General features: G+C 40.1%; 1 protein-coding gene across 1 annotated transcript in view; it reads right to left on the bottom strand.

Moving 5' to 3' along the window:
• Positions 1–10,072: 10,072 nt before the first annotated feature.
• Positions 10,073–24,986, bottom strand: part of LOC139744365 (guanylate cyclase soluble subunit alpha-2-like) — a 151,746-nt gene continuing 136,832 nt past the window's right edge. Inside the window, exons 7-9 of the mRNA XM_071654805.1 lie at positions 24,702–24,845; positions 15,745–15,899; positions 10,073–10,271 (exon numbers count right to left, since the gene is read on the bottom strand). Of these exons, the coding sequence (XP_071510906.1) occupies positions 10,091–10,271; positions 15,745–15,899; positions 24,702–24,845 (480 nt within the window). The 3' untranslated portion in view covers positions 10,073–10,090. The remainder of the gene's footprint in view (positions 10,272–15,744; positions 15,900–24,701; positions 24,846–24,986) is intronic.

The following is a 24,986-nucleotide window of genomic DNA, read 5'->3' as shown; positions in this document are numbered from 1 at the left end:
GTTCTTTCTCTCTCCCCCTGCTGTTTAGATGACGGACGATGATAATTTGCGTCACTAACCGCAAGTGATAGTAATGCCCAAACCGACTCATTTGGAATTTAAGGGACATGACGTTGTGAGGCCTTGGACAAATGTTGAATTGTACAGTTCCTTCAGATCATTAATATTGCACTGCGCCGCGGTCCAACGCCTCAGTTAATTGAATTATCATGAGCACGATAAGCTACACCGAGAATATCTATAAATTAAGTATAACACGACAACGATCTTTTGTCGATAGTAATTTGTTGATTGTGGCTTTGATTGGCACGAGGGGATGTTACTTCGACGGTGTGTTATGCATGATCATAAATACACAGTGTCTAATCGTCTAATCGAAATCTTTCATTAGGGAATTGTTTTGGAGGAAATTGCATTTCAATCGATCATGTTTTACAGAGTGAAGAATTCTTTCTGTTTCCCCGTCGACCTCCAAGCATGTCGAACACCCCTGGAAAGTGATGAGTTAGTCTCTGCGTGTACAGGTCTCATGAAAGTATCATAATTAGTCTTCTCATTTTCCTGTTCATGAAACATGAATTTGCTTAAACGCGCCATTTCCTGATCGCTGACGACGGGCTTATCGAGTTGCAAACTGTAACATGCGCGAGAGAAATTATGCTTCTCGTTTTCCGTAATCATACTGGGAGACGTGATTCCTCACCTCTTGTGTGGATATGATTGTATTATGTAGGTTTGCTTGAGGTGATGTTCGTTATTCCGAAACAAACGAATTCCGCATACCTGCATGTATGTTAATCCGAGCATTCTTTGTCCTCGTGATGTTATTCCCCAGGTTCGTTATTCCGAAGGTTCTTTAACCCGAAAATGGAATATGGTCCGTTATTCCGAAGAACGTTAATTCGAAAATGAAATAGAGTTTGATAATCTGATAAGGAAAAAAGGTGCATATTACATACCGCATAAGTGAGATTCGTATCACTGATTGGTCAAAGGTATATCACGTGACAAGGTGTAGTCCCGTCTATCTTGCCTTAGGGTTTTCATGTAAGTGCTAGAAAGGCAAAACCCTCGTGATAGAATTCGTAAACCCTCCGCGACTTCTGTACACATAACAAGTACACTAGACTTCGCGCGCGGCGTCCGCAACCCATCCAAGGACGTTCACTACGCGCATCGTATAAACACATGCAAAATCATCGCACTAGCGCACAGCAGGCATGTTTCAACGTGGCATGGTGATCGAGCGCTCCTCCGTAATTTGAAGAGAGCTGGATCAAAGATCGTACACTTTGTCTTCAGGATTTCTTAGGATCCCGAAGCAGAGACAAATCTCAGCATGTTGGAAATATCGAATTAAAATACGAGCGACGGGAAACTGGATGTATACTGTAATCTTGTGCCAAGATTTTATGCAAGAGCTCGCCGAAGACCGTGTGACTTTAACTGTGAGTGAGTACCGTGCGAACTAGGTAGGCTACGAAATCCACGAAAACCATGCAAGCAAGTGCAGGCTGTGGCCTGATTTTAGGGCTAACGTTTAGGCATAACAGTTAGAATTTACTTCGTATTTGCCTAGCCCTAGATCTTGGTTCAGTCTTAAACGATGAGGTATATAAAACAAATATTAACTGCTCTGTATTCGGATGGTGGTGGAAATTATCACTCCCTCGGTGTTTTTCATACCGACCCTTCCATCACCCATCGGCTAACGCCTCGGGGTGATAGAAGGGTCGGTATAAAAAGCACCTTGGGAATGATAATTTCCACCATCATCCTCATGAACAGTCAACATTTGTATACTAACGAACCTTTTGAATGACTAACTTTTTTTTTTCGTTTTGAGATTTAACGGATCTTAGGAATAAGGAAATCTTTGACATTCATTTTTTTTTATCAGACCTTCTGAATAAGGAAGCCTATTTTTTTTTTTTTTTTTTGGGGGGGGGGGGATAAACGAACCTTCGGAATAACGAATTAAAACCGTTTAACTTGTGTGTATGTGTCTATGAGTTTGTGTGCCTGCACGTACGTGCTCGTGCTTGCCTACGTGATGGATAGTATTGATCAGAGGTAGAAACAAAGTAACTTATCCCTAGCCTTTAGGATGGCTCTGTATTGTGTTTCTTTTTCTGCTTACGCAGTGCTACAAACATTACAAAGGTCGTCAGATTATACAGTCTGATCTACTTCGTTTTTTCACTTTAGCCTTCCTCTTTCACGTGTTTTTCTTTGATGACAACATACACAAACTGATTATTTCTACCTTAAACGATATTACTGCCGATCACTATGTCCCTAAGGAAGGAGGATGAGTTTTACATTACAAAGTTTGTAGAACACCACAAGCGTTCACATTTTAGTACCCGATTCTGGAAAATTCGATCACAGCTTTCTTCAGAGGGACAAAAATGCGTGCAAATTAATGTTGAAGGAATGAATGTTTTTGCTGATATAAATTGATTGACAATGATGCCACCCCTGTCTCCCGTTGCCATAGCTACGCATGCGCCAGGTAGGCATGCGGTACTGGAAACCAATGCCAATGAACAACATTGCATATACATAAAATGGGTACGCAGTTTTAACCCGTTCTCCTATACTGTATATCCTCCACCGTGCATAATGCAACTCCCATTTGCATACCCAACACGATTGCTGAACTTATTCCTCAAATTTCTCCTACACCAACATCCCTGTGATCTTGAATATCATACTTTACTGCCACTGACCCTTAATTCATTAATCTATGTATATTTCTCTAGTACATGTATTGGAAACAGGTTTATGCTACTCTGCACGGCTTATATCATGTTCATAAATGTTAGGTAAACGTCACTTGGTGACGTTCAGCTGTGATCTGATGTTTGTTTGTTTGTTTGATCTTTTCTCTTTTTCTTCATAGGTATGTGCATTTTCCTTACTTTGTGTAGACTTAAGATGAAAAAGTGTTTATTGCCGAAATAAGTGAAAACAGCGATGATAATGACTGTGTACCTTGTGTGTGCTAGTGCGAGTCTTTAAGTCTTTCATATTTATATATCAGACGTGACAGAATGTAAAGTGTAATCATATAAACTGCCGTATGACAATATTAGTTTCTACTCATCCCCTTCTAATGAACAAAAATTAATATACAACATTCGCTTCTTTGATTTTTACACCCGGAATCACTCGAGAAATGATAGCATGGAGTGAATGTGTTGTTGTTTCCGAATGTCATCATGTCTGTTGTCTTTTTGCATCATATACACGCGCAGACTCGCAAGACACATCTTCTTCATTGGTTATAAACCCACACTCACTTATCCAACGAACCATTCATTCCAAGTGTCCGTGTACTCCGCTCTCAAGCTCAAACACACCATCGTACGGGAAACGTACACATGCCTGCAGACACAGAGGCATAATACACTGGTAACCAAGGACATAACCCAAAAAAAAAAAATGATTCGTCTTAAAAGAAAAAAATAAACAAAAGCCCAGAAAGCTAATGAGTAGCTTATTCCGTCATCCACGATGGCCCCCGGAGACAGACTGGCGATCTGCCAGAACCTTCACATAAAACACACACAAACACACACCCACACACACCCTCACACACGAACACACAAACAAACAAACAAACAAACAAACAAACAAAAACACAAAGAGGTTTAATCACTTCGCAACGCATACATAATAGACGAGTCAGGTTTTCTAGTCATTTTCCGCCTCCGGGCTCTGTTTCGAGATATCGGCCTTACATCTCTCGAAAATGCAATCACAACCACTTCATGGTATGAAACAGGCATTCTGCGCTTACCAAGCACTTTTCCCACTCCTTGAAACGCATACTCATTGCCATTTGCTTGTCGGCCTTGTCAGAAGGATTAGCTTTAAAGTGAAATAAAATTGTCTATTCTTATGTTCCTCGTTATTTGCTTTCAATTTTGTAGATCTTAACTTATACCCCACTTTTTAACGGACCTTCGACAGTCGAGAAAACTAACATAGAATAAACAGATCACCTTTTTTCCCCTTTCTTCTCATTTTGTTTTCTTGCTCGCTGTTTCTGTAATAGCTCAAGGCATTGATTCCCTATCGGTTGCAAAAACGAAAATTTAGCGTTTGAGTCGGTGATTGATATTTTCAGCGCCTTCTTTTATGATAAAAGATTTCAGGATTTTTTTCTCTCCTGATAACACCAATATTACGCGGCACATATCGCCCCCGTTGTTATTAGTATATTATCAAATTTGTGAGGGAGTCTTGGGGCCTTGCAAAATTAGCTCCTCCAATTAAAGACACCGTTCTGTCGGCTTGTAATCATTGATGAAAACCCAAGCGCGGCGCGTGGAAGATTAAAAGGAGCTCAGTTTAGTAATTAAAACTCACTCCAATCATGTTGTCATGTTCATATATTCATCATGCACCGATATAATCGTGATCAACATCAGCTTTCATTTCTCTTTCGCCTCCCTCTTCTACAGCCACGCATTGTTAGCAATGATTGATGTGATGTGATGTGATTTGATTTGATTTGATTTGATCCACTGCTTTCTGAATAATTGCTGGAATAAACAATAGTTTCTTATTCTTCTAATGAAAGGCATTTCCTATCGTATCAGAATTTCGACCACACACAGACACGAAGACACATATGAGTATATCATATATCTATATACAAATATATGTTTATATAATATATATGATATATATATAAGTATATAATATATATGATATATAAAAGTATAATATATATATATATATGTAAACAATAAAATGAGCAAAAAAAAAAACACCCATTTTAATCAAATGATGATAGCGTGAAACGTGTGGAAGTTTGATCTATCCCTTTAACGTGAGATGACTTCGCCCTGGTGCGACAGATGTGAAGGAATCTAATATTGCAGGCAGCCGCCAAAAAGCCGCACGCTAGACACGTGACAGGGCTGAAATTTCTCTCATTATAAGCACATGAGCTTATCCAATCCGTTGAGGTAACCACAAGTCACACGTCCAATGATGCAAACAGTTATATAATTTATTTATGATCCAAACAGGTTCTGACATGTAGAGACAGAGAGATAGAGAGAGAGAGAGAGATATTAGATAAATATGTGTATGGTACATTAAATGATTCAATATACATTAATGTACATTCATGTAATGACGACCATAATTACCTATACCCATTCTACACGATTACAATGAAGGAAATTAGAAGACAGAGCTTGTGAAAAATCAATCTAACCACATCACGGTTACTTTGCGTAATTTACCATCAAATCCTAGTTTCATCTGCTCTGACTGGGAGCACAAAGAAGCCGAAATACATTATTTACATTTCTTCCATATTCGTCGTTTGTTTGATGTTGCAAAATAGATGGCTCTCATTCCTTGTACGGAGAACTACACGCACATAATTGTCATTCTAGATCAGCATGAGGTATGTCTCTTGACGAAGTAATACGAACAACAATTTGACTCGGTAACTGAACTAATGAAAATAGATTTCAGGCTACACTACGCAAAAAATAGAGTAGAAATCAAAGAAAATGCAATTATTTTCCATGAGAGAAAAAAAATAAATAAAATTGCCTCATTCTACACGAGACACACATGGCCTACCATACTCAATACAGCACACATCTTTTGGTACATGTACTGACATTGATGGGCAAAGTAGCACAAAGTAGCACTATACAAAGTAATTGTGAGTGCATGAAAATAGATTCAGGTGGTTTGACTGTTGCCTGAGATCTACCATGAACCTGAAGGATCAATTAAGCTGTAGTATTGGACTTCCACAACCATTTGTTCTGTTCGAACCTAATTTGTTAGATAAACGACTACATCACCTGTGTCTTACGCCGAACTCGACCCGCCATGAAATGACCTGGAAGGTTACTCACGTTTCCGAACCTGTCCTAATTCTCTACGATTGTCCTAGTCGAATTTCACTTCTTTGCTTACAGTCTGCTGGCATTTCGTCTCCATTTCCCTTCTTTGGACTAATGTTTCTGTTCACTTGTTTGTTCAAACCGCATCAATGCGACCCAGTAAAAGCAGTGCGGTTATCGAACATCTCCCGGGGGTAGTTTAGCCGACCTGTCTTCCAATGTGTATGAATGCACAGTGGAGTCGCCACAAACATCGACTTTCAAAACAAAATTAGAGTGTTTCCTTTATGCCGAATAGGAGAAGACGTGTAATTCGTGCATTGAATTTCATGAACTTCCCGATGCCCATACTGAAGGTAGTAAGTACCTCACAAAGTCCCCTCTTTGACAACCAATAAACGGCACCTGTGTGAGGAATCAAGCAAAATATTTGTGGTATGTCTTCGTGTTCTTCGAGGTGCATGCGACTTTGCTTCGCTTCCCCCTGTAGGAGTTTAGAGTTTAAGCAGTAAAGCATCATGTCCCAAGCGCCTCCTTTTTTAGTGCCTTGGAATTTGACGCGGAACGCAATTTAGCGGATCACACCCTCGCCCTCACCGCCCTTCTGGCCTGGCCACGGCGCGTGCCGCGTCACATCGAATTCGATAGTCGCGGATCAATACACCGCTTATTGGCGGGAGTCGATGAGTTGAAGAGGCTGTGGAGATACGGCGGGTCTCTCATTGCCGCCTAAGCTACCCACCGTGGCCTGCACTCGACTCTGCGATTAGGTTACGTGGGGAAGGGGGAAAAGGGGGCCCATAGGGGTCAACAAACTTGGATGACTGTCAAAATTTATAAGGGATTACATCGTAGCGCTTATATCAGTCTTTGGAGTGTAATCATGTAGGATAATTGAAAAGGAAACTATTATTTCAAGTTCAACAAATATATATATGTATATATATAATTGTTATTATTATTATTATTATTATTATTATTATTATTATCATTGTTATTGTTATTATTATTGTTATTATCATTATTATTATTATAATCATTATTATCATTATTGTTTTTTTCATTGAAACAAGACTTTAATGTTATAATGAATGTAATTTCTCTTCTGGTTACAACCGCTTTCCGAAGTTGAGTATCTATAATTTTTATATTTTATAATTTTTTTCCTTTTTTATCTCCGTGTTTACGATTATATGGCACTATATGTAAACATTTGTGCACACACACAAAAATAAAAACAGCAGCGAGACATGCAAACTTAATAAACAAACTGTTACGAAAGCGAAACATTTCTTTAGCAAGACAAAATGAAGGTAAAACATTTAGTTTTTTCTCTTCTCACTCAAACGTTTTCCAGAAATACATCAATATTGGGCAACAACTCCGATTGCTAATACACATGCCTTATGAAGTGGTTACGAAACCAAACTTTATACGTTGCACCGAGGGCCACTCAGTTATAAACATCTGTTCTGAAAGAGACTTATTCTTGGAAGGGACTGAAATAAAGGGAGAGAGAGGGGGGGGGGTGTAGATAGAGAAAGGAGAAGGGATGGGGTGATGATCGGACTCGCACAAGGTATACTATAACCGACGGGGATGAATATCGCCTCTTCTGCTAAACAAGGTGAAAGATTGAATTGTGATGGTGTACATTTCGCTCTGGGACTAATTCAGGAAGAGAATCTTTGAACGTGAATTTCGCAAGAGACCCCCTGCGGAAACTAAAAAAGCGTGGGAAGGAAGTCTGCCTCAATACAGGGAAGGACATCCGGGTTAGTTTGTTGATTTGTTTGGGGTTTTTTTTTTCCTCTTTACCCCGTCATCTGAAACTTCCTCAGTGCGCGTTTTTGTTCCATAGCTGACCGCCCCTGGTGGTGACTGCAGCCCGTGAAACGTCACAGCTATAAAAAGCGTATCACCTTTCACAAACTGACGGTTTTAGCCTGACTTCAGTATTTGTGTCACAATCATAGGTAAATATGTATAACTAAATGCTTTATTTCCCACCATCTAACCCCCCCCCCCTTTGCGCTATTACGAAACACGTGACAATGACGTGTCAGGAGACTTAACGTCATGTAAACACTGGAAGGCGTTAGTTATTGAAGCCTTTGCGTAACAAGTAAAAAGGATTACGTACACCTTTCCCGGTACGCAGGTAGACAAAACTCCAGCGTGACTGACGATCAGAATGTCTTTTAAGAGTGGGCCCCACACAACAAGCCTTTGTACTGATAATTCAGTTGCAAGGTACGGATAACCTCCTTACAATTTATGGCAAGAATAGACATTACATCCATGCACCAGTAAAGGGGACTCACGCGTTCTGTTTGCCAAAAGAGTTGTGTGATTAGAGTTCGTGTCAAAGTAATTTCAGATGAATCGGGTCTTTGCTATTGTCTATACACAGAGTGCGAGTAACCTTCTATGACGTCACATCCGGTCGTTTCAACAGAACATGGCGATAGACGTGAAGCAGAAATATTCATACACAGTTGATTACCAGCTTGATCTAAGTAATTCGTCTCGAGAATTTTAACGTAAAGATAAAACACGTTTGAATGATTGATTCAAGGAGGCCGTCATGAAAAGGTTTGGTTTGTTTCCTGTAAATACTGACATATGCAATATGGCTGTTCTTTCACTCGACCTCAGATGTATAATTTCATTTATTTTGCAGCAAGAACATTTCACACTAACTTACAGAGGTAACAAACATAAAATAGAGAACAGCTGATGGCTTATAGATGAAATCACTCTATAAAGGAGAGCCTATTCACACAATAGAGTAAGATAAGAAATATGAATGATGCATATACAAAATAATAGCATTAACAATCTTGTATATCTTACAAGAAGTCAAAGTTTCAATGTACAAGAGAAGATGAACAATTCACAAGAATAATGAAATACGGCATTCATGGTGGTTTCCCATATTCTCAGGAATCACAAGAGAGAGAGAGAGAGAGAGAGTCGAATTTGCAATCAAGCAACCAAACCACTCACCAGTCCGCGAAACTTTTTGTCCACGGTAATGTTTTCCCTGACATACACACACACACATACACACACACGCACACACACACTCAGCCTCGCTGATTTTCCATTTGAATGCATCCACATACTAACACATCCGCGCCACACACACACACACACACACACACACACACACACACACACACACACACATACACACACACACACACACACCCTCACACACACACGCACACATGCTCTCACCCTATAGATGCATACTTAGAAGCACACACGCTGACCCTAACATGTATTGCATCGAGATAAAAGTACATGCAATCTACTCTGCAAATTTTTGTAACTGAATTTTAAAAAAAATTGATTAAGATACTAAAATAGTTATTATGAGCATTGTACGAGAATCTTGAGTCATATTTTTCCAAATCCATATTCCATTCAGAGTAGAAACATGTACAATATTTCCCGGAGAGTTGATCCTTTTTAGCTATCAACAGCAAACGTTGCCAATTTGCCCACAGATTAATAGGACTTCAAATAGATTGACTCTTTAATATTTGACAAAGTGTTGACGGGCGGAATCCCTTGCGAAATCTTCCTATGAATTGCCAATAGATCAGACCCTATATAACCACTGTCATCAGGTTTGAATCATATTCTCCTTTTTTATCTTTCCTCGCTGCATTTATAGACCCATACTTCAGCAAATGATGTCGTTTCTTTTTACCATTAACCCCAGACTTCCTTTGGCAAAATGACAATGTGCCTTATCATCAGGACATTCTTTTGATGGAAAGGGGCCTATGAATAATAATTGGGAAGTACTAAAAGGGAAAGTCTGGGGAGAGGATAATGTAAACAAAAAAATATGGATGACACAGCACGTTGAAATATTGAACCAAATTGCTCTTCAGCTGTGTTAGTTTTCCTTGTACTCTTTGAGGGAGGGGGAGGTGACTTTTTTTCCACTTTAAATATTAGTGTGTCTAGTTTGAGTGTTATGGCATTTGCTTTCACATGAATGATAAACGTGATGGAATTAAGACATCATCATTCCTCAGATTACTTTAGTTCAAGTTCGATTCAAAACAACAACACATCCATGTTTTAAACCTTTTATTGATTGATTACCGATGACTAGTTGAATATAATAGAGATAGAATTGTTCCAGTGGCGAGAAATGACGCCTATAATAGTCGAGGAGCCGTTGATTACGACGGGATTTCCACCATGTCTTGGCTCCCGAAAAGCTCGACGTCCTGAGGGTCGTCGGGGCTCGGGGAGTAGCCCCAGAGGAAGTGAGGGTTGCCGGGGATACTGGCGGGAAAAGCTGCTGGAAGCGTGTCGCGTGCGCGTTCCTCAAAATGAAACGCGCCCGTCTCTAGTAAAAGCCTGCACGAAAGTTAAAAAAAAAGAACAAAGGGGGGTTATTACAAATGCCGATTGTTGTTTAGATGCAGCATTACGTACGCACATGCTAACTCATCAAGGAATGTCTTTGCATATCACAAAAGTACGCATAATTGCGTTTACGAAGATCAAAAACCAAACATTATATCATAAACAGACTGTTTAAACAATGTCTTTAATTTGGATAAAACACATTTATTATGAAAAACAGAGTAAATATCCAACAGACTTTAATAGTAAAGACTCATGGACAAGTAGTTTCCCTTCATGTAATTAGGTAACATTGAGTTTGGACTGTGTGTGGGATATGACATCATATTGTCCAGATTCTGTTATCCCAGTCAAGCAAACTGCTTATTGATTAATACATGGTCTCCTCCACCTGCATCCGAAGATACGACATAATGTATGTTCGTGTATAATTATACATTATAACGTGTATAATAACATTATATACGAGTATATAACTATATATCCATTTATTTTAAGTCCTCTGTAAGTATTCTTGTTCATATTTTGATGAGAACGTTGTTGATTTGTCGTAATGATTTAATTTTTACAGGTTGATAACTGAAACAAACTGAAACTGAAAAAAACCCACCCCAAATCTGACCCACTCTCGAGCAATGACTAGAGCACTGACTCCTGACATGGGACTCCTGTTTTTTATTGGTCTCACTTGTTACAATGACAGAAAGAGGCAACATAGATTGGTGTTAATCATATAGGAGTAATTAGTACAAAACCGCCCGAATACAATAACTTCTCTGTTTAGAGGTATCTCTGTGTAGTAGACTGAGATGTGAGGACAGGTCATTTTAAGAGTAAACAACACATCGTAAGTGGGGCATTCAGAACTGTTAAACTCAGGAGAGCAGGAGGATAAACTGATAAAGAACGAGTGAAGTGCAGTAAACAGAGGGGAAATCCGAAATTGGAAACTGGACTCCAAGAGTCATTTCACCAGACGCATATCAACAGGGTTCGCATTGCAAAAACTGCTCGCGGCTGTTGGCGACGGGGAAAAAAACCCGAAGCGTATTTGAGTGTGTGTGTGTGTGTGTGTGTGTGTGTGTGTGTGTGTGTGTGTGTGTGTGTGTGTGTGTGTGTGTATTGGTAAGTGTGTGTTTTTTTGTGGTCCCTTTCTTGCGTAAAATGAAACGCTACTGGCCTTACGTTTCATTTCTCTCTGCCAATTGATTTGTAGTATTATTTTTTTCTTTTGCAATCTTCGATTGTTCCTTCCCTTTTGATTTGACCGAGGGCGAAGACACGGAATGCATCGCCAGGGCTTGATCGCGCCCATCCAGACAATAGTGAGCTTTAATAGATCTGCGACGCGGACGCTAAGGCGACGAAAATTAGGCAACTGTGTATGGTGTTTTGCACATGCGCGAGACAGCTGTTTCTATGTTGTCCAACCCGGGAGGAAACGTCGTCTTAGCGTTCGCGTCGCAAATCTAGAGCTCGCTAATGATATCAAGTTACCATTATACTACTCATTGTTCTGGTCGCCGACAACAAACCACAACTTGACACTAAAAAGAAATAAAGCTATTTGTATAATATTTACACATGGAAAGCAAAGTAAGATAATAACAATGATAATTTACGTGAAAATACGGAAAAGGGAAATGCGAGGGTAAGATGCTTTGATTGACAAGGAATGGAACCAATCTTACACCACTCAGCAAAGTATGTGCATATAGAAAATAAAACACATGTATACATGTGCAAGTGAACAAGTTCGCGCTGGATAATCACGTCAGAATATAATTTTGATTATAGCTGAAAGGAACAAGAAAAACCGGTAGCAAAGACACAAATGGGCACGAGAGCTGCCGACGACTTTTGGTGTCATTTGGAATCTTTTCAAAAAAAGATGATGGGGGGGGGGGGATGGACGTCTTTTTTGTACAGGTCCTAATGGACACTCGGACCAGCCGCAGGAATAGTGAGACAAATTCCTTATCCAGGAATATGATCTAAAGTTTCATTAAGTATGCTTATCTAATGTTCGTTTGCTCGTTCTTGCCTTCCCTGCAGCATAAGCAAATTTAAGTTTATCTGAAAGGATATAAAAAAAATGATATATCCTTGATGTAAGATTGATTTTTACAACAAAGACAAAAAAGAGATGTTTATCCAGGGTAATGAGGATTATGGCTTTCTTTCCCCCAGTGTAACCTCTTCAGTGTTGCCACTGCTCAACCAGAAGGCCCTGCCATTAGTATTACCCTATTGTAGAGTTGTCAAGTATCCATTTATACACCTGGCTCAAGAGGGACATGAAGGTTAAAAACGTCTTGTCTAAAGACGTAAGAACTGGAGTGGATTTAAAGTCGGGTCCTTTAAGTACAATTTTGTAAGGAGTCATATCCAGTATTATGACACAGTGCTTGACATTCAAGATGCATATTCTTGTTTCATTGGATGTGAAGTTGTGAACGTAACGAGTGTTGCAAAGAGTTTGACTTTGTGAAGTGGGTTTCAAAGAAGGCCCGAGAGGGGAAAAGAAGATCTTCAATAAATTCTCAGGATTTGGAGAAAATTCACTGATACCAATCAACCCTTGTGAAAATGGGAAACTGTTCTAGCCCTGTCGGATGTGATTTGTTGGTGTCGACACTCTCAACGTGTAAGATAATACGTTCCTATAAAAAAAAAACAGGAATGGAACCTACCACGAAAATAGAAGATTCATGTTTGTTTGGTGTCTTTCAAGGAAACATCTTTTCTATCAAGTTTTGACTGCAAGTCTTTGCTTCATTTCGTAATGCCTGAATGTACTGACGATAAAGTCATAAAATTAATGACCGAAAGTCATCGCTTTCTAGTTGAGGGACCGAACAAAACGAAAAATAAAAGCCAACATCCGCACTTAAACACAAACTTTCAATCCTCGCTAGAAATCACACACACACAAACCGGCAATGAATGGCCTAAACCATGACGAGAACGTTTCGTAAGACGAAAAAGATGGCATACCCGTTTTTCCCGTATCACTTTCTCCCCATTTGACGTTCCATTTACCCTCGTCATGAAACCAGAGCATCACCTTACGTGCCTCCACCCTGCCCAGGAAAAGGGGGAAAGCTTAAATTCGCCGGTCGCCTCGCATCTTCAACGGGGATTAAAGTAAGTAGTTTCCACTTACAAAGTACTGCATCCTGTCTGTATTTGATCATAATTTGGACGTTTTGTAATATATTTCCCCTCGGCCTTCCCAATCGCGCTGATGGAAATAAATTTCATTATGATGAAATAGTTCGGTCTTGGGAGAGAAACATCCTGAGATTCTCTCGAAATGGAAAACTCCACATTTTCGTTCTGGGGAGTATTTCTTGTGTTTTTTTCTCCGCTATTCTTATTCTGTCATGTACCCACTGCACGAGTATCCAAAACTGCGGCGCGCTAAAATTAGGTTAGATTGACATTAAAGGCACAGATGTTACTCGAAGGAGCCGTCATATAAAAGACGAGTTTTATCTCAAGGGCATTCCCATTACGTACTTCAAGACAGCTACACTTTATTTCAACAGTTTTCAACAATTCACGACAGGTCTAAAAATATTTAGGTGCGTCTTCTTTTCTCACAAATGAACTTTCTGGATTTTGTGGGACAAAGCTAGGTATATCAACGATAGATAAGCCCAGACGTTGATACAGCAATCACGTGTTGCAACAATTTTCTGACAAATCTCTTCATTGTTAGTTTTATTTCACGGACTACAAGGGGAGTGACTGCGCATTGGGTTGCAGTTCAATAAATGAGGGGTATACGCACTGCACAAAGATCTAGGTGACGCAAGAAGCAAGGTACACGTGCAGGTGTAATCAATCTCACTGCTCACTATGACGTTTAGGGAAAGCCTGAAAAGGGTCATTTACGTGTTGGTCAGAGGACAAAACATGTACCTTGTAAATAGTTTTATTCTTCGAGATATTCATCTCTCATCCTATCTCTTTTCTTTTTACTCCCCCTCCTCCTTCAAAAGTTGATACCCCCTACATGCACGCAAGTAACACTGGATGATTGAAATAACGAAAGGGCTGTCCTATATGCTGCTGAGAAATACAAAAAAGACGGTTTGGGTCCAAATGAGAAATATTTTCCCCGCGGGGTAAATCATTGAAGAATCTCAAAGACGTAGAATCATTCAATGAATTGACAGCAGCAAGCATAAATTCTCTCTTTCTGGTCGTTACATTACATGCAAAAGAAAGAAGACGTTCACCTCCACTCCCTTACGAAAAAAAAAAATCAAAATCCTGACAGGCTTGCCCTGCTTTCCGGCGATAGTGATACCTAAGATTAATATTTATGTGCCTACCATATCCGTGGAAAGTTTAATATTGCCCTTTTGATATGATGTTGCGAAAGAAGTATTGATGTAAAGGTAATCATTTAAAACGGCAATGGAAATATCACTCCTTTATTTACGGGAAATTGTCCGTACAATGTTATTCCATGCACACACCCACTAATGACATTACGAGATACTCCTGAATAATGTTATCTCTTTAGATCTGTGAAACCAAATGAAAAGAATGGACGCTTATACATGTATACACTTTATATATAATGTTCATGTGCCTCTGGGCACGGTATTATTGCTCGTGTAAGCCCATGTGTATATATATGTGGCCTTTTGCCGTTCTACCAATCTGTTCTTCAGATAAATGGGCAACATGCACCAAACATAAATCATTCCTCGTATTGGAGGCAAACCCCGCTCATGGTCGTGTGGGTACAGAAAAAAAAAAATGTGTCACCTTCATTTGCCATTCAGCGCACCACGGAATGTTTGATTGTTTGGCGTACCCGGCGACCTGGCCGGCTTTGGCGCCGCGGAACCCGCCCATGGTCGCTTGGAGTCAAGTTTGATATACAGCCGCCATTTGTCATTCTGTACACACACACACACACACACACACACGCACACACACACACACACACACACACACATCCAACCACCCACACACACACACGCACACACATCATATGTTTGACCGCAGCGTGTGACAAACACAAACATGAAGGTCTTGTATACAAGTTTGGGTCTGTCTGGCAAGATGGATGTCAGAAATCCAGTCTTTCCTGCTACTCTGTTCAGGATCAGTGGCGGCCGTATCGTGCTAATGCATGCCTGATTGTTATTACAGTGAACTGTTTTCTATTTCCAGCTTAAAGTCCTCCTCGTAAAATTTCTAGCTACCAGCTACAACAGCTACAAAACCATCATCGCACAAAATATAACAAAATAATGTCTTAACATCAGGGGTAGATATGAACGTAGGGAATCGTTCCAACCTTTTGATATTTTCACCTGGAATGATGATCATGAAGCCCCTTTTGACTATAATAACAAAGTGGACGGATTTCAACATTAAAAAGAAAACTTTTTTGTTATTTCGAAGAAAAGTTGCAATGCTTGTGTTTATTCATACTCACACGTGGGTTGTTGGACTGACATTGATTTTTAGGGCCTCGCTGTGGGACTCCATCTTGTTTGCTAGCGAGACGTTATTGCCAAACAAACAGTACCGCGGCATCTTCTGCCCCACGATACCAGCTACTACCGCTCCCGTGTGGAGACCAATACGCATCTGGAAGAAGAGAAAAAAAAAGAGAGAAAAAACCCCACATGATTGAAAGCATCAAGAATAACATCAGCAGCATCGAACAATAATAACAACAACAACAGCAACAACAGATGCAAAGGATCCGACATCTACAATAGTGGGAGCACCATGCATGGAATACTGGTTGAGGCTCTGGGCACTTAAGGAGAGATTCTGAATTCGAGTCCCACATCCATGCTGAAAATTATGAAGATGCACTCATGGTATTTCTCTCGATGGAGGTGTAGAACTTAAAGATGTTGCGCTTAACTGGGTATATTCGCTCAGCAGAATCCTATATTTCGCTGATGTTACTGACGTGGCTGGACAGCACTCAGCCAGACGAACAAGACAGAACCGAATGATTCGAGTGGATGCGTCCGTTTACCAGGTTGACCCCTCATTCTTATCTCACCGTTAAAGACAAAGGTGGAGCTTATGGAACAATTGATGACAGTCATACTATGTATTCTAGCACGGGACTGACTCACTGGAATGTGAAGAATTCATGAATGAAAGAAGAGAAACCTTTTCTGTCATTATTGATGGTGTTAGTACTGTATATTTCATCAAATGACAAGTATTGAAATATCACCATGATCAAGGTTTTGGTCTCCTTGTGTAGACGTGGGCCTGGGTGAGTGACTTTAAAGGGACATTCCAGACGATTTTCATAATTTCACATCATGTAGTACATAAATCGACAACTCCATGTATAGATTTTTGGAATTTATTGTGGTTCTTGAGCAGAGAAACAATAGTTTGAAAAACCTTAAACAGATTACACTGAACAAGGATGATGACATGGGAGGTTCACATATTCAAGAAATGTAGCAGTGTAATTCCATCACAATACCGCTTGCTTGCGAGTTCACCTGTGTATAATCTATGCATGTCTTCTTCTTTTGTTCTGCTTCCTTGAGCCCCAACTCATGCTTTCTTATGGTGACTCTGCCATGTCATCATCATTGTTCATTGCAATTTGTTCTAAATTTTGAAAATATTCTTATTCTTCATCCCAATTATCACAAATTCTGAAACTCTGTCGTCAGTATAACTAATTCATAGTGGCTCAAATGTAAAAATTTGAAAATCATCCGGAGGTTTCCTTTAATGTCATGCCCATCCTTGCTCAGCGAACAACAGATTCTTGGTAATGTAAATGGTGCCTCAAGTCATACATCTTCGTGGTATCACTCCTCGTCCCACATCATGGGCCGCGAAAAGTTTTTACTGTGCGTGTACGTGTGTGTGTGTGTGTGTGTGTGGTTAGGGGAGGTAATTAATAGTTGGTTTGGTCAAAGGTTAATGCTCCCTTCCCCGCTTAGGACAGGAAGAATCGAGGGGAGGGACTCACAAAAGACATTGAGCTCTTGCGGCTTTTTTTTTTTTGTTTTGTAATATTTTCCCCAGTTTTTTTTTTTGCCAACTGTGTCTGTGTGTGTCTGTGTGTGTGGGGGGGGGGGGAGGAAGCTGCTGTCCCTAACCCCTTCCCCTCTCCTTCCCCCCTCCCCTTCCCCCTCTCCTTCCCCCTCTCCTTCCCCCTCCCCTCTCCCCTCCTCCTCCTGCCCCCACCATTCCGCGGGCACTGCACAGTATTGGTCTTTATTCGCGCACGGAATAACAAAACGAGCTTTTGCATTCCACTTGACTGAAGAAACACTGAAGCAAAATGCTCTCTTTTATTGTCTTAGGCTCCAATTCGCTGGGTGGACGAATCATCAAAATTAGATTCAAGCGGCTCTACGCGATGGCGGTTTGCTCTCCATTTAAGGTTCGCCTCGGTCTCAAAGGCAATATGGCGAGGATGGTGTCATTGCGGATTAGAATCAAGCAGTGCGTTGCAAAGGACTGGTTCCGGTGGCCGTGCTGGTGAGAGTAAGCTCCATTTCCTCCTCAATATTTGACGAAGTTCGACACTGGAGGAGGGTGGGGGTATGGGGAAGGGGGGTAGGATGATTTTTTTTTCAGGCTCGTCGTTGAGGCGGCCAACGATAGCACCCGTTTCCTCCCTCTCCACTGATTTCATTACACCTCCTCGTGAGGAAAATTGTGGAATAATGTTATAACTGAAAATTTTCAATAAAACCACCTGCGAGTTGCCACATCTCATTCACTGCTGTGCCTTGATTTTGTCTGATGTGTTTCTCGCGGCAATTTTCAGACAGCGGAAGGGAGGGGAGGAAGCAGAATGAAAGTTGATAAGAACGAATTTAGGCGGGATTAACGTAAAACAGGTTAACGGTACCGTAAAGAATAGCGAAGAAACCATATATTTTCGGCATCAACCCAGAAACTTGAGAGAATACATTTTCGGTAGAGAAGAAAATCAAAATGAAAATTTGCAATAGGGACATCACTTGACAGGCTGAAAGCTGATTTGATTCAATCAGTCTGTAGATTGTATCACGACCAAATAGGAGGCTCTCTCTACCAAAGATTCCATTTTGAATCGCATGGACATATTTTCACTTGCTAGAACTATCTTTTATTTCCCCTTTCTCTCTCTTTCTGTGTCATATTTGAATATATATATATATATATATATATATATATATATATATATGCAAAGATACACAGCATCTTGACTTTCCAAACGGTAACCGAGAAGACGCTTATATAATAGTAGGACCATCACACATGCACGGTCGATCCAACATCCTAACAGACAGTTCTACCGTAGGTTGACACCTTCTTCAGATGCCAGCTTTCCATTATTTTCATCCAATACCTATCAACCTCCACGAGACGTTACTTCCCGTTGCCGAGTATTCGACCCTTGTCTCCCCCACCCCTCTTCCCACAGACTATCAGTGGGAATGGAATCCCATAACACGATGACCAAGTCGACTTCCAGATGCAACCAAACGGAAGAGCAGGATCGGTCCTGATACCCTACCCCTGGAAAACTGCCTCTGCCAACAGGATTACCGAAATCTGATATCGGCGGTTTCTGCCGTCTTTGAATTTCAGGCCTCGCTTCCATTAACATGTGCGGATCACAATCCCCCCGATTTTATCCTATAATAAGAATTGAAGGTGGTTTTGCGGCGAGGGAAGAGCGAGTGAAAAAAAAATAGAAAGAAAAAAACAACAACAACTCGGCAGTCAAAGACAGCGGCGACTGCGATGAGAAACGACTCGACGGAATAAGAAATTGGCGCCATTTTGTCTCTCGGCGGACAGTACCAATTTGGAGAAGGTGCGATTTGCATAATCGAATGTCAAAATGTCCTTAATTGCATTTTTTTTTTGTATTACGAGCCAGAGCATTACGTTATCGGTTTAGTACGTCTTCTTCGGACATCACGGTGCTTTCAAGCAAACATTGCTCTCTAGCTGACGGGGTGGTCCAGCCTCTAACTTATCTAGTTACATTTTTCTTATGATTTTGTGATCAGTCTTTGGAGACATTAGGAATGGGGGTGGGGGGGGGGGGTGGGGGAGACAGTGTCGGAACAGCCGAGAGGATGAATGTTCAGGTGTAGCCATGTTAAGATCTTCCGGCCCTTCGGCTCCGCCCATCAAAGCGAAGATGACTGTGTGACAAGTGGCTTGTGTAGTACTCGCCGCTCTGCCTACAGCCGATCAACTAAAATCAAGCAGTGACGAAAGGCTGTAGCATCCAAACAACTTTTGTCTGCCCACTCTATAACCTTACTTCTTATCCGTCGCCTTCCCCCTCCCCTCCGATCTCTCCTTCTCTCTCGCTTTCTCTCTCCATAACACATTCATGTGAGAAAGAACAACTTGTTACCTGATCCCGAGTAAGATTTTGATGGCATTAAGATGTATTTTGTTATTCAGCTCGACACGTTTTGCAATTCACGATTTCTATTACTTTTCCCCGAAAACATGTCATTCAGCGTAACATGTATTCTTCAGCACGATTCTGCCAAGTCATGCACCTGTCAATACCGGAAATCTCTCTTTGTTGCACAGGTGTCACGGCGAAATGTTATACAACTACTAATTTTATTCATTCCCCCCTTCGTGCAAATAACAATTTGGGGCGGGGCGGGGGTGGGGTAAAGGGTATAGCCGGGGAAATTAGTGCAGTTGATTTTGAAAAGTCCACCTATTAGAAATCACACAATTTTGCTGTTCCTATGGAATCATATTATGCCATTAGAATGAAATCTAGGTATGATCGCCCGCAGGCAGAAGATCTTGCACTTCTCTTTCGTACGAAAACAATCTTCAGGTTAAAATTGACCTTATGGCTGCCTTATGGATACCATGCAATAGGACTGCCATAGTTTTAGTGCAACCAATCAGATAGATCTCTCTTATTCTTTCTAAAGCTAAAAATTGATTTTGCGACGCATAGGCAAAGGTGATTTGAAGAAGACAAGTAACAAAAATGTATTTCACTGGGTTTCTGATCAAAAAGTCCACGATTATGTTTCCACTCTAAGATGAAAGTGTTTCTTCTCATCACACTCTAGGGTTTGAATATTGTTTCAGGGAGAGTGTATGTCCCGACACGAGGGTTAGTGGAATGTGCTGTAATGGTATTCTCCCCCACCCCATCATCTTTAGCTTTTTTTTTCTTTCGTCATTTTTATGATATGGGCAACTTTTATAATAGAACTATATAATTTTTTTTTTTACAGTGGAATGTGCTATGATGGTCATAATTCTCCCCCACCCCGTCATCTTTATCTTTTATCTTCTTTCGTCATTTTTATGATGTGGGCAACTTTTATAATAGAACTTTCTTTGTCCGTGTTGGCGAAATCACGTTAGAAGAATGATGATAATTCGTTGTTCAACAATAAATTATCCTTGTACGAGGAAAGTAAATCGAGCACAGAGAGATAATCACTTTATTACCAGGTTCTGTCTCTTTCTCTCTCTCTCTCTTGCCTCAGTAGATGTTCTGAAACAAAATCCCCTGTTTATTATTTCCGATGCAAAGAACCAGGCTTGTACAGTGACGTTAAAAACATGGCATGCTCATTAAAACCACGAAGCGAGCAGCACGAACAAGATTATCATGCACTGCCAATCTTAAGCCGTTCAAGGACATGGCGTGATTGCATTCACAACTAAAAAAACCCCCCAATTTTACAAAGTGATGTACAAACCATTCGCCATCGCACAATAAGGGACACTGACAAATAATTGGACCGGCTGAGCCTTTGACAAACTAACGACCCCCCGAACAAACAGACAAACAAACAAAAACAAAACAAAACAAAACAACACACACACAACCAACAACAATAAAAGCAAATAAACAACTGCGCTTGTCACATAGTGTACAATTAATAAATGAAATGAAATGACATTACGCGGGCAGTATAGTTTTATCAAAAATGGTATATTATGTTCATCAACGTATTGACTCTCTTACTTAACGTTTTTTCCTCTACGTGTTGAACAAACAGTTTGTTTAGCGGATTTTTGCTGCCCAATGACTTTTAAATAAAAAAAAAATACCAAAGCATATCAAACAAATTAATACCTTCTGAAAGCTAATTGGTCATTACTTTTGTAACAGCGACATTATTGAGGCACTGCGACTACTCTAAGCTTCCTCTAGTATAAGTACAGGCTTCCAAATGAATTTAGAAAATAACACTTCCCTATATTTTCCTTACTTTATATTTAGACCTAAGTGTAAGAATTCTACTCACACCTATTTTCAACATTTTGACCTCGATAACTGCCTCACAGGGCCCCAATCGATAAAATCACCCCAACAAATCAATATGTTACTAACTATGCAGTAACGGAATAACAACATTTTGAAACGTGAAGCACGAAAACAAAGGATCAATTGATTTTTTGTTGTTGCAAATCTAACCATGTGAATATGATCTAAAAAAAAACCACCAACAATCGATCAAAATTAAGTGGCTGTGGTCAAGAGAATTGTAGTCTTGTTAAACAAGAAATTATGACTCTTTCATTGGAGTGTTTTTTTTTTTTTTCTCGGATTAACAAAAAAAAAGTCGGTTAATGTCTGACATCAACAAAAGATACTCATTCGGCATTGTTATGTCACAGTTTCCATGGCGATATTTTTGGACGGCTTTTGCTTTCAGGCTGTCATACGTGTTGACCTTTTGACATACTTTCAGTCTATTTTTTTTTCTCCCTCTGATATCTGGGGGCTATTTCCAGCTTGCACAGACGTATTGAAACAGACAGCTGTTTCGGCAATGAAATGTTTTTATTATTTATTTTGCAGAGCACAGGTCTATCGAATGCTGTCGGGTGCAAACAAGATATGTTTTCTCCCTTTGTTATCGTTATGGAACGATTCCTGGAGATGGAAAAAAAAAACAATAACGACCGATATTTCATATCCCTCGGGGAATTCTCCTTTTCGTGTGGGATAGGCATAACATTTATGTTTCGTGTGAGTATCAAATCATAGCGACTATCGGAGGGAAAAAGAATTTGCCATTTAACAAGGGAGAAATAATTCAAAGATCGATGCAGGAACAACATGTCCCTCCACCCTGAACAACATTCTCCATCAGTGTTGGCTCTACCGGAAAAAAAATCCTATGTGATTTTGAAAATTCTCTGCAGAAGTTGAAATAGGAAATCATCTGCTTTTAATCATGATTTGTGTTCAGTCTAGTCTTCTGTATTGAAACAGCATTTTGAAATACAGGTGTGATTCATGCCTTTACTTTAATTCTTGTTCTTCAACTTGCCTTTTGAATCGGATGAATCTATTCTTTGATTTGACTCCGAATGAGCCAATTCAGAATTAATGACCATTGGTGTAACCGTTGTGTTGAGCAATTTTAAACGATACTTTAAACGATAAAACAGATCCGTTTCCGGAGGTACCTCTTCTCTATCGGACAGTATCATCACTTTGCAGAAACCCATAGGATTTGGATATCATATTGAGCTGGTATCCTACTCCGTCTTCATGATGTCATTCTGTAAACCTTAATTTTTGTTTTCATCAAAGCAACGTATCGTCTGTGCCAATCACCACGCATCAGTAACAAAGTGATATATATATATATATATATATATATATATATATATATAACCTGACTATTCAGAAATTCATGCTGATTCGATACGTTTCGCGAAGTTGCTTTTTATCAAGTCGGGCTGGCCATTTTTTGTCTTCTTACAACTGAAAACATATCGTCTTAGTGTTTCGAGCGAAAAAAAAAATAGTCGAGACTTTGCAATGCTGAAAAACACCAATAGTACCAATGACTGACTACGAATGAATGTTGAAGTACATAAAACGTGTAAAAACTCCTGTTACAATAAGTAACAACACACGACCGCAATGTTCTGTGAGATACATTTTTTTCGTCAGCCATTTTTTTTCTTTCTGTACTTTGAGTATGTTAAACTAAAGCCATCACCACTGATCTGTTAATGCTCTACGAGAGAAATCTTCGTGATGGCAGACTTTCCTTTTTTTTTCGCCGAGACTTTGAGCCATAGGCACTGTCTGTACACTTCTCTCTGACATTCAAATAAACGAACAACAATTCTTGTTCACGTCGACATGCTAACTTTGTCGTCCTGACCTCTCCAGCTATGTAAACAGAGGAGGATTGCTGAGAAGCCCAGGACTTTGACATGCAAGCTAGAGGAAAGAACGCCTATAGGACGGGAACAAATGGACGAGACGTTCCCTGAATACCCGTTCCACTCGCAGGGAAAGTAATGTTGACACGAAAACCAGACGAGGTGCATTTAGGCAACTGTGACTGCGATGTAACGGGTGTACTTCGTGTAGAAGAGTGTTCAACGCCTTGTTGCGAACATTGATTGAAATTTTACGCTTTTTCTTTCTTCTCTATGTGTTCTTTGACTAAAGTACTCGAGTAACAGTAAATTCTAGTTGTAAATCAAACTATGTAAGATTCACAACGACGGAACTATGTAGTAACATTTGTATGTGCATGTAGGCCTTACGCTTATAATGCGATGGTTAAACAAAAATACTCGTCGTTAATGTAAGAAAGTCTATACGTGCTGCAGCAAGTACTTCATGTGTAGGCATATGAAGTTTTCACGTGCCATCGTTACGTGCTGATTCGTATTTTGTAGTTTTTCTTTCAGTTTAAGCCAACGAAACATTAAGATGTTGTTCATTCGAAAGTCTTACATTGTTATACCCTATACTATTAAAGTAAAACTATTTTTTTTTTGTGAGGCAAACACATAATCATTCAGGGTTTATTCTCGATCTTTAGGTATACCGGGAAATGGAGAAGAAGATCGGATGACGTAGGTGTGACGTATGCTCTTGAATCACGACTTAAAAAGTTTCATTTCAATCTTGGTGTCCTTCAAACAGTCATAGAGTCCCTTTATATGCGTGGATTGTGTGCGCACTTGGACCTCAATGCAATTCGTGACGACGACAACAACAAACAACAACAATAATAACAGGAATAGCAGCATCAACAAAGGGAAATCCAAACACAATAAGTACTATACTTCTTCCAGGTTTGCTCGAGGCTTGCCGACAATAAAGCAAAACCTCATAAAGATGGGACGATTTTCTGCTAGCTTTGAAAAAATAATTGAAATGGTCGGAAAGAACAAAGCGTGCTGGACAGTGGGGGAAAAAGAAAAAGTCTAGATATGGATTTGAGTTGTATCAGCGACCTGGAAAATATCCTTTGCATTTAAAACGCATGAAAATGTAAACACGCTCGTCAGGGCTTGACGGATTTATGCTTGAGTCAGGGTTGAATTAAATCTATTACTTAAAGACACATTTGCTTGAAGGATTTGACAAAGAACTCATGAATTTCAGTGATGGATGACCCATCACCTTACCTTCAACGGGTTTCCCTGATGTGACATTACAGTTGCTGCAGCCTGCATCATTTTGATCGCCATCTTGGCCACTCCTTGCGCATGCGTATTTGTCGATCTGTGAAGGCCTGCCGCCACACAGTAGGCATCACCGATTGTTTCTACCTGAGAGCGGGAAGAAAATCAAAACAAACGACAACAGAAGTTAGCAAGTTTTTTTCGCGGGTTTCTTCAGATACTGAACAAAATAATGATAATTTTTGGGGCAAATTATTGGGGCAAACTATTTGTATAGGGCCCCATTTT

The sequence above is a fragment of the Diadema antillarum genome, unplaced genomic scaffold (genome assembly GCF_040938485.1).
Source record: "Diadema antillarum isolate AM-2024a unplaced genomic scaffold, OU_Dant_1.0 seq00001165_RagTag, whole genome shotgun sequence".
In the NCBI taxonomy this organism is placed as follows: Eukaryota; Metazoa; Echinodermata; class Echinoidea; order Diadematoida; family Diadematidae; genus Diadema; species Diadema antillarum.
Note: the sequence above shows the minus strand (reverse complement) of the source record. Positions and strands in the feature narration are given on the sequence as shown.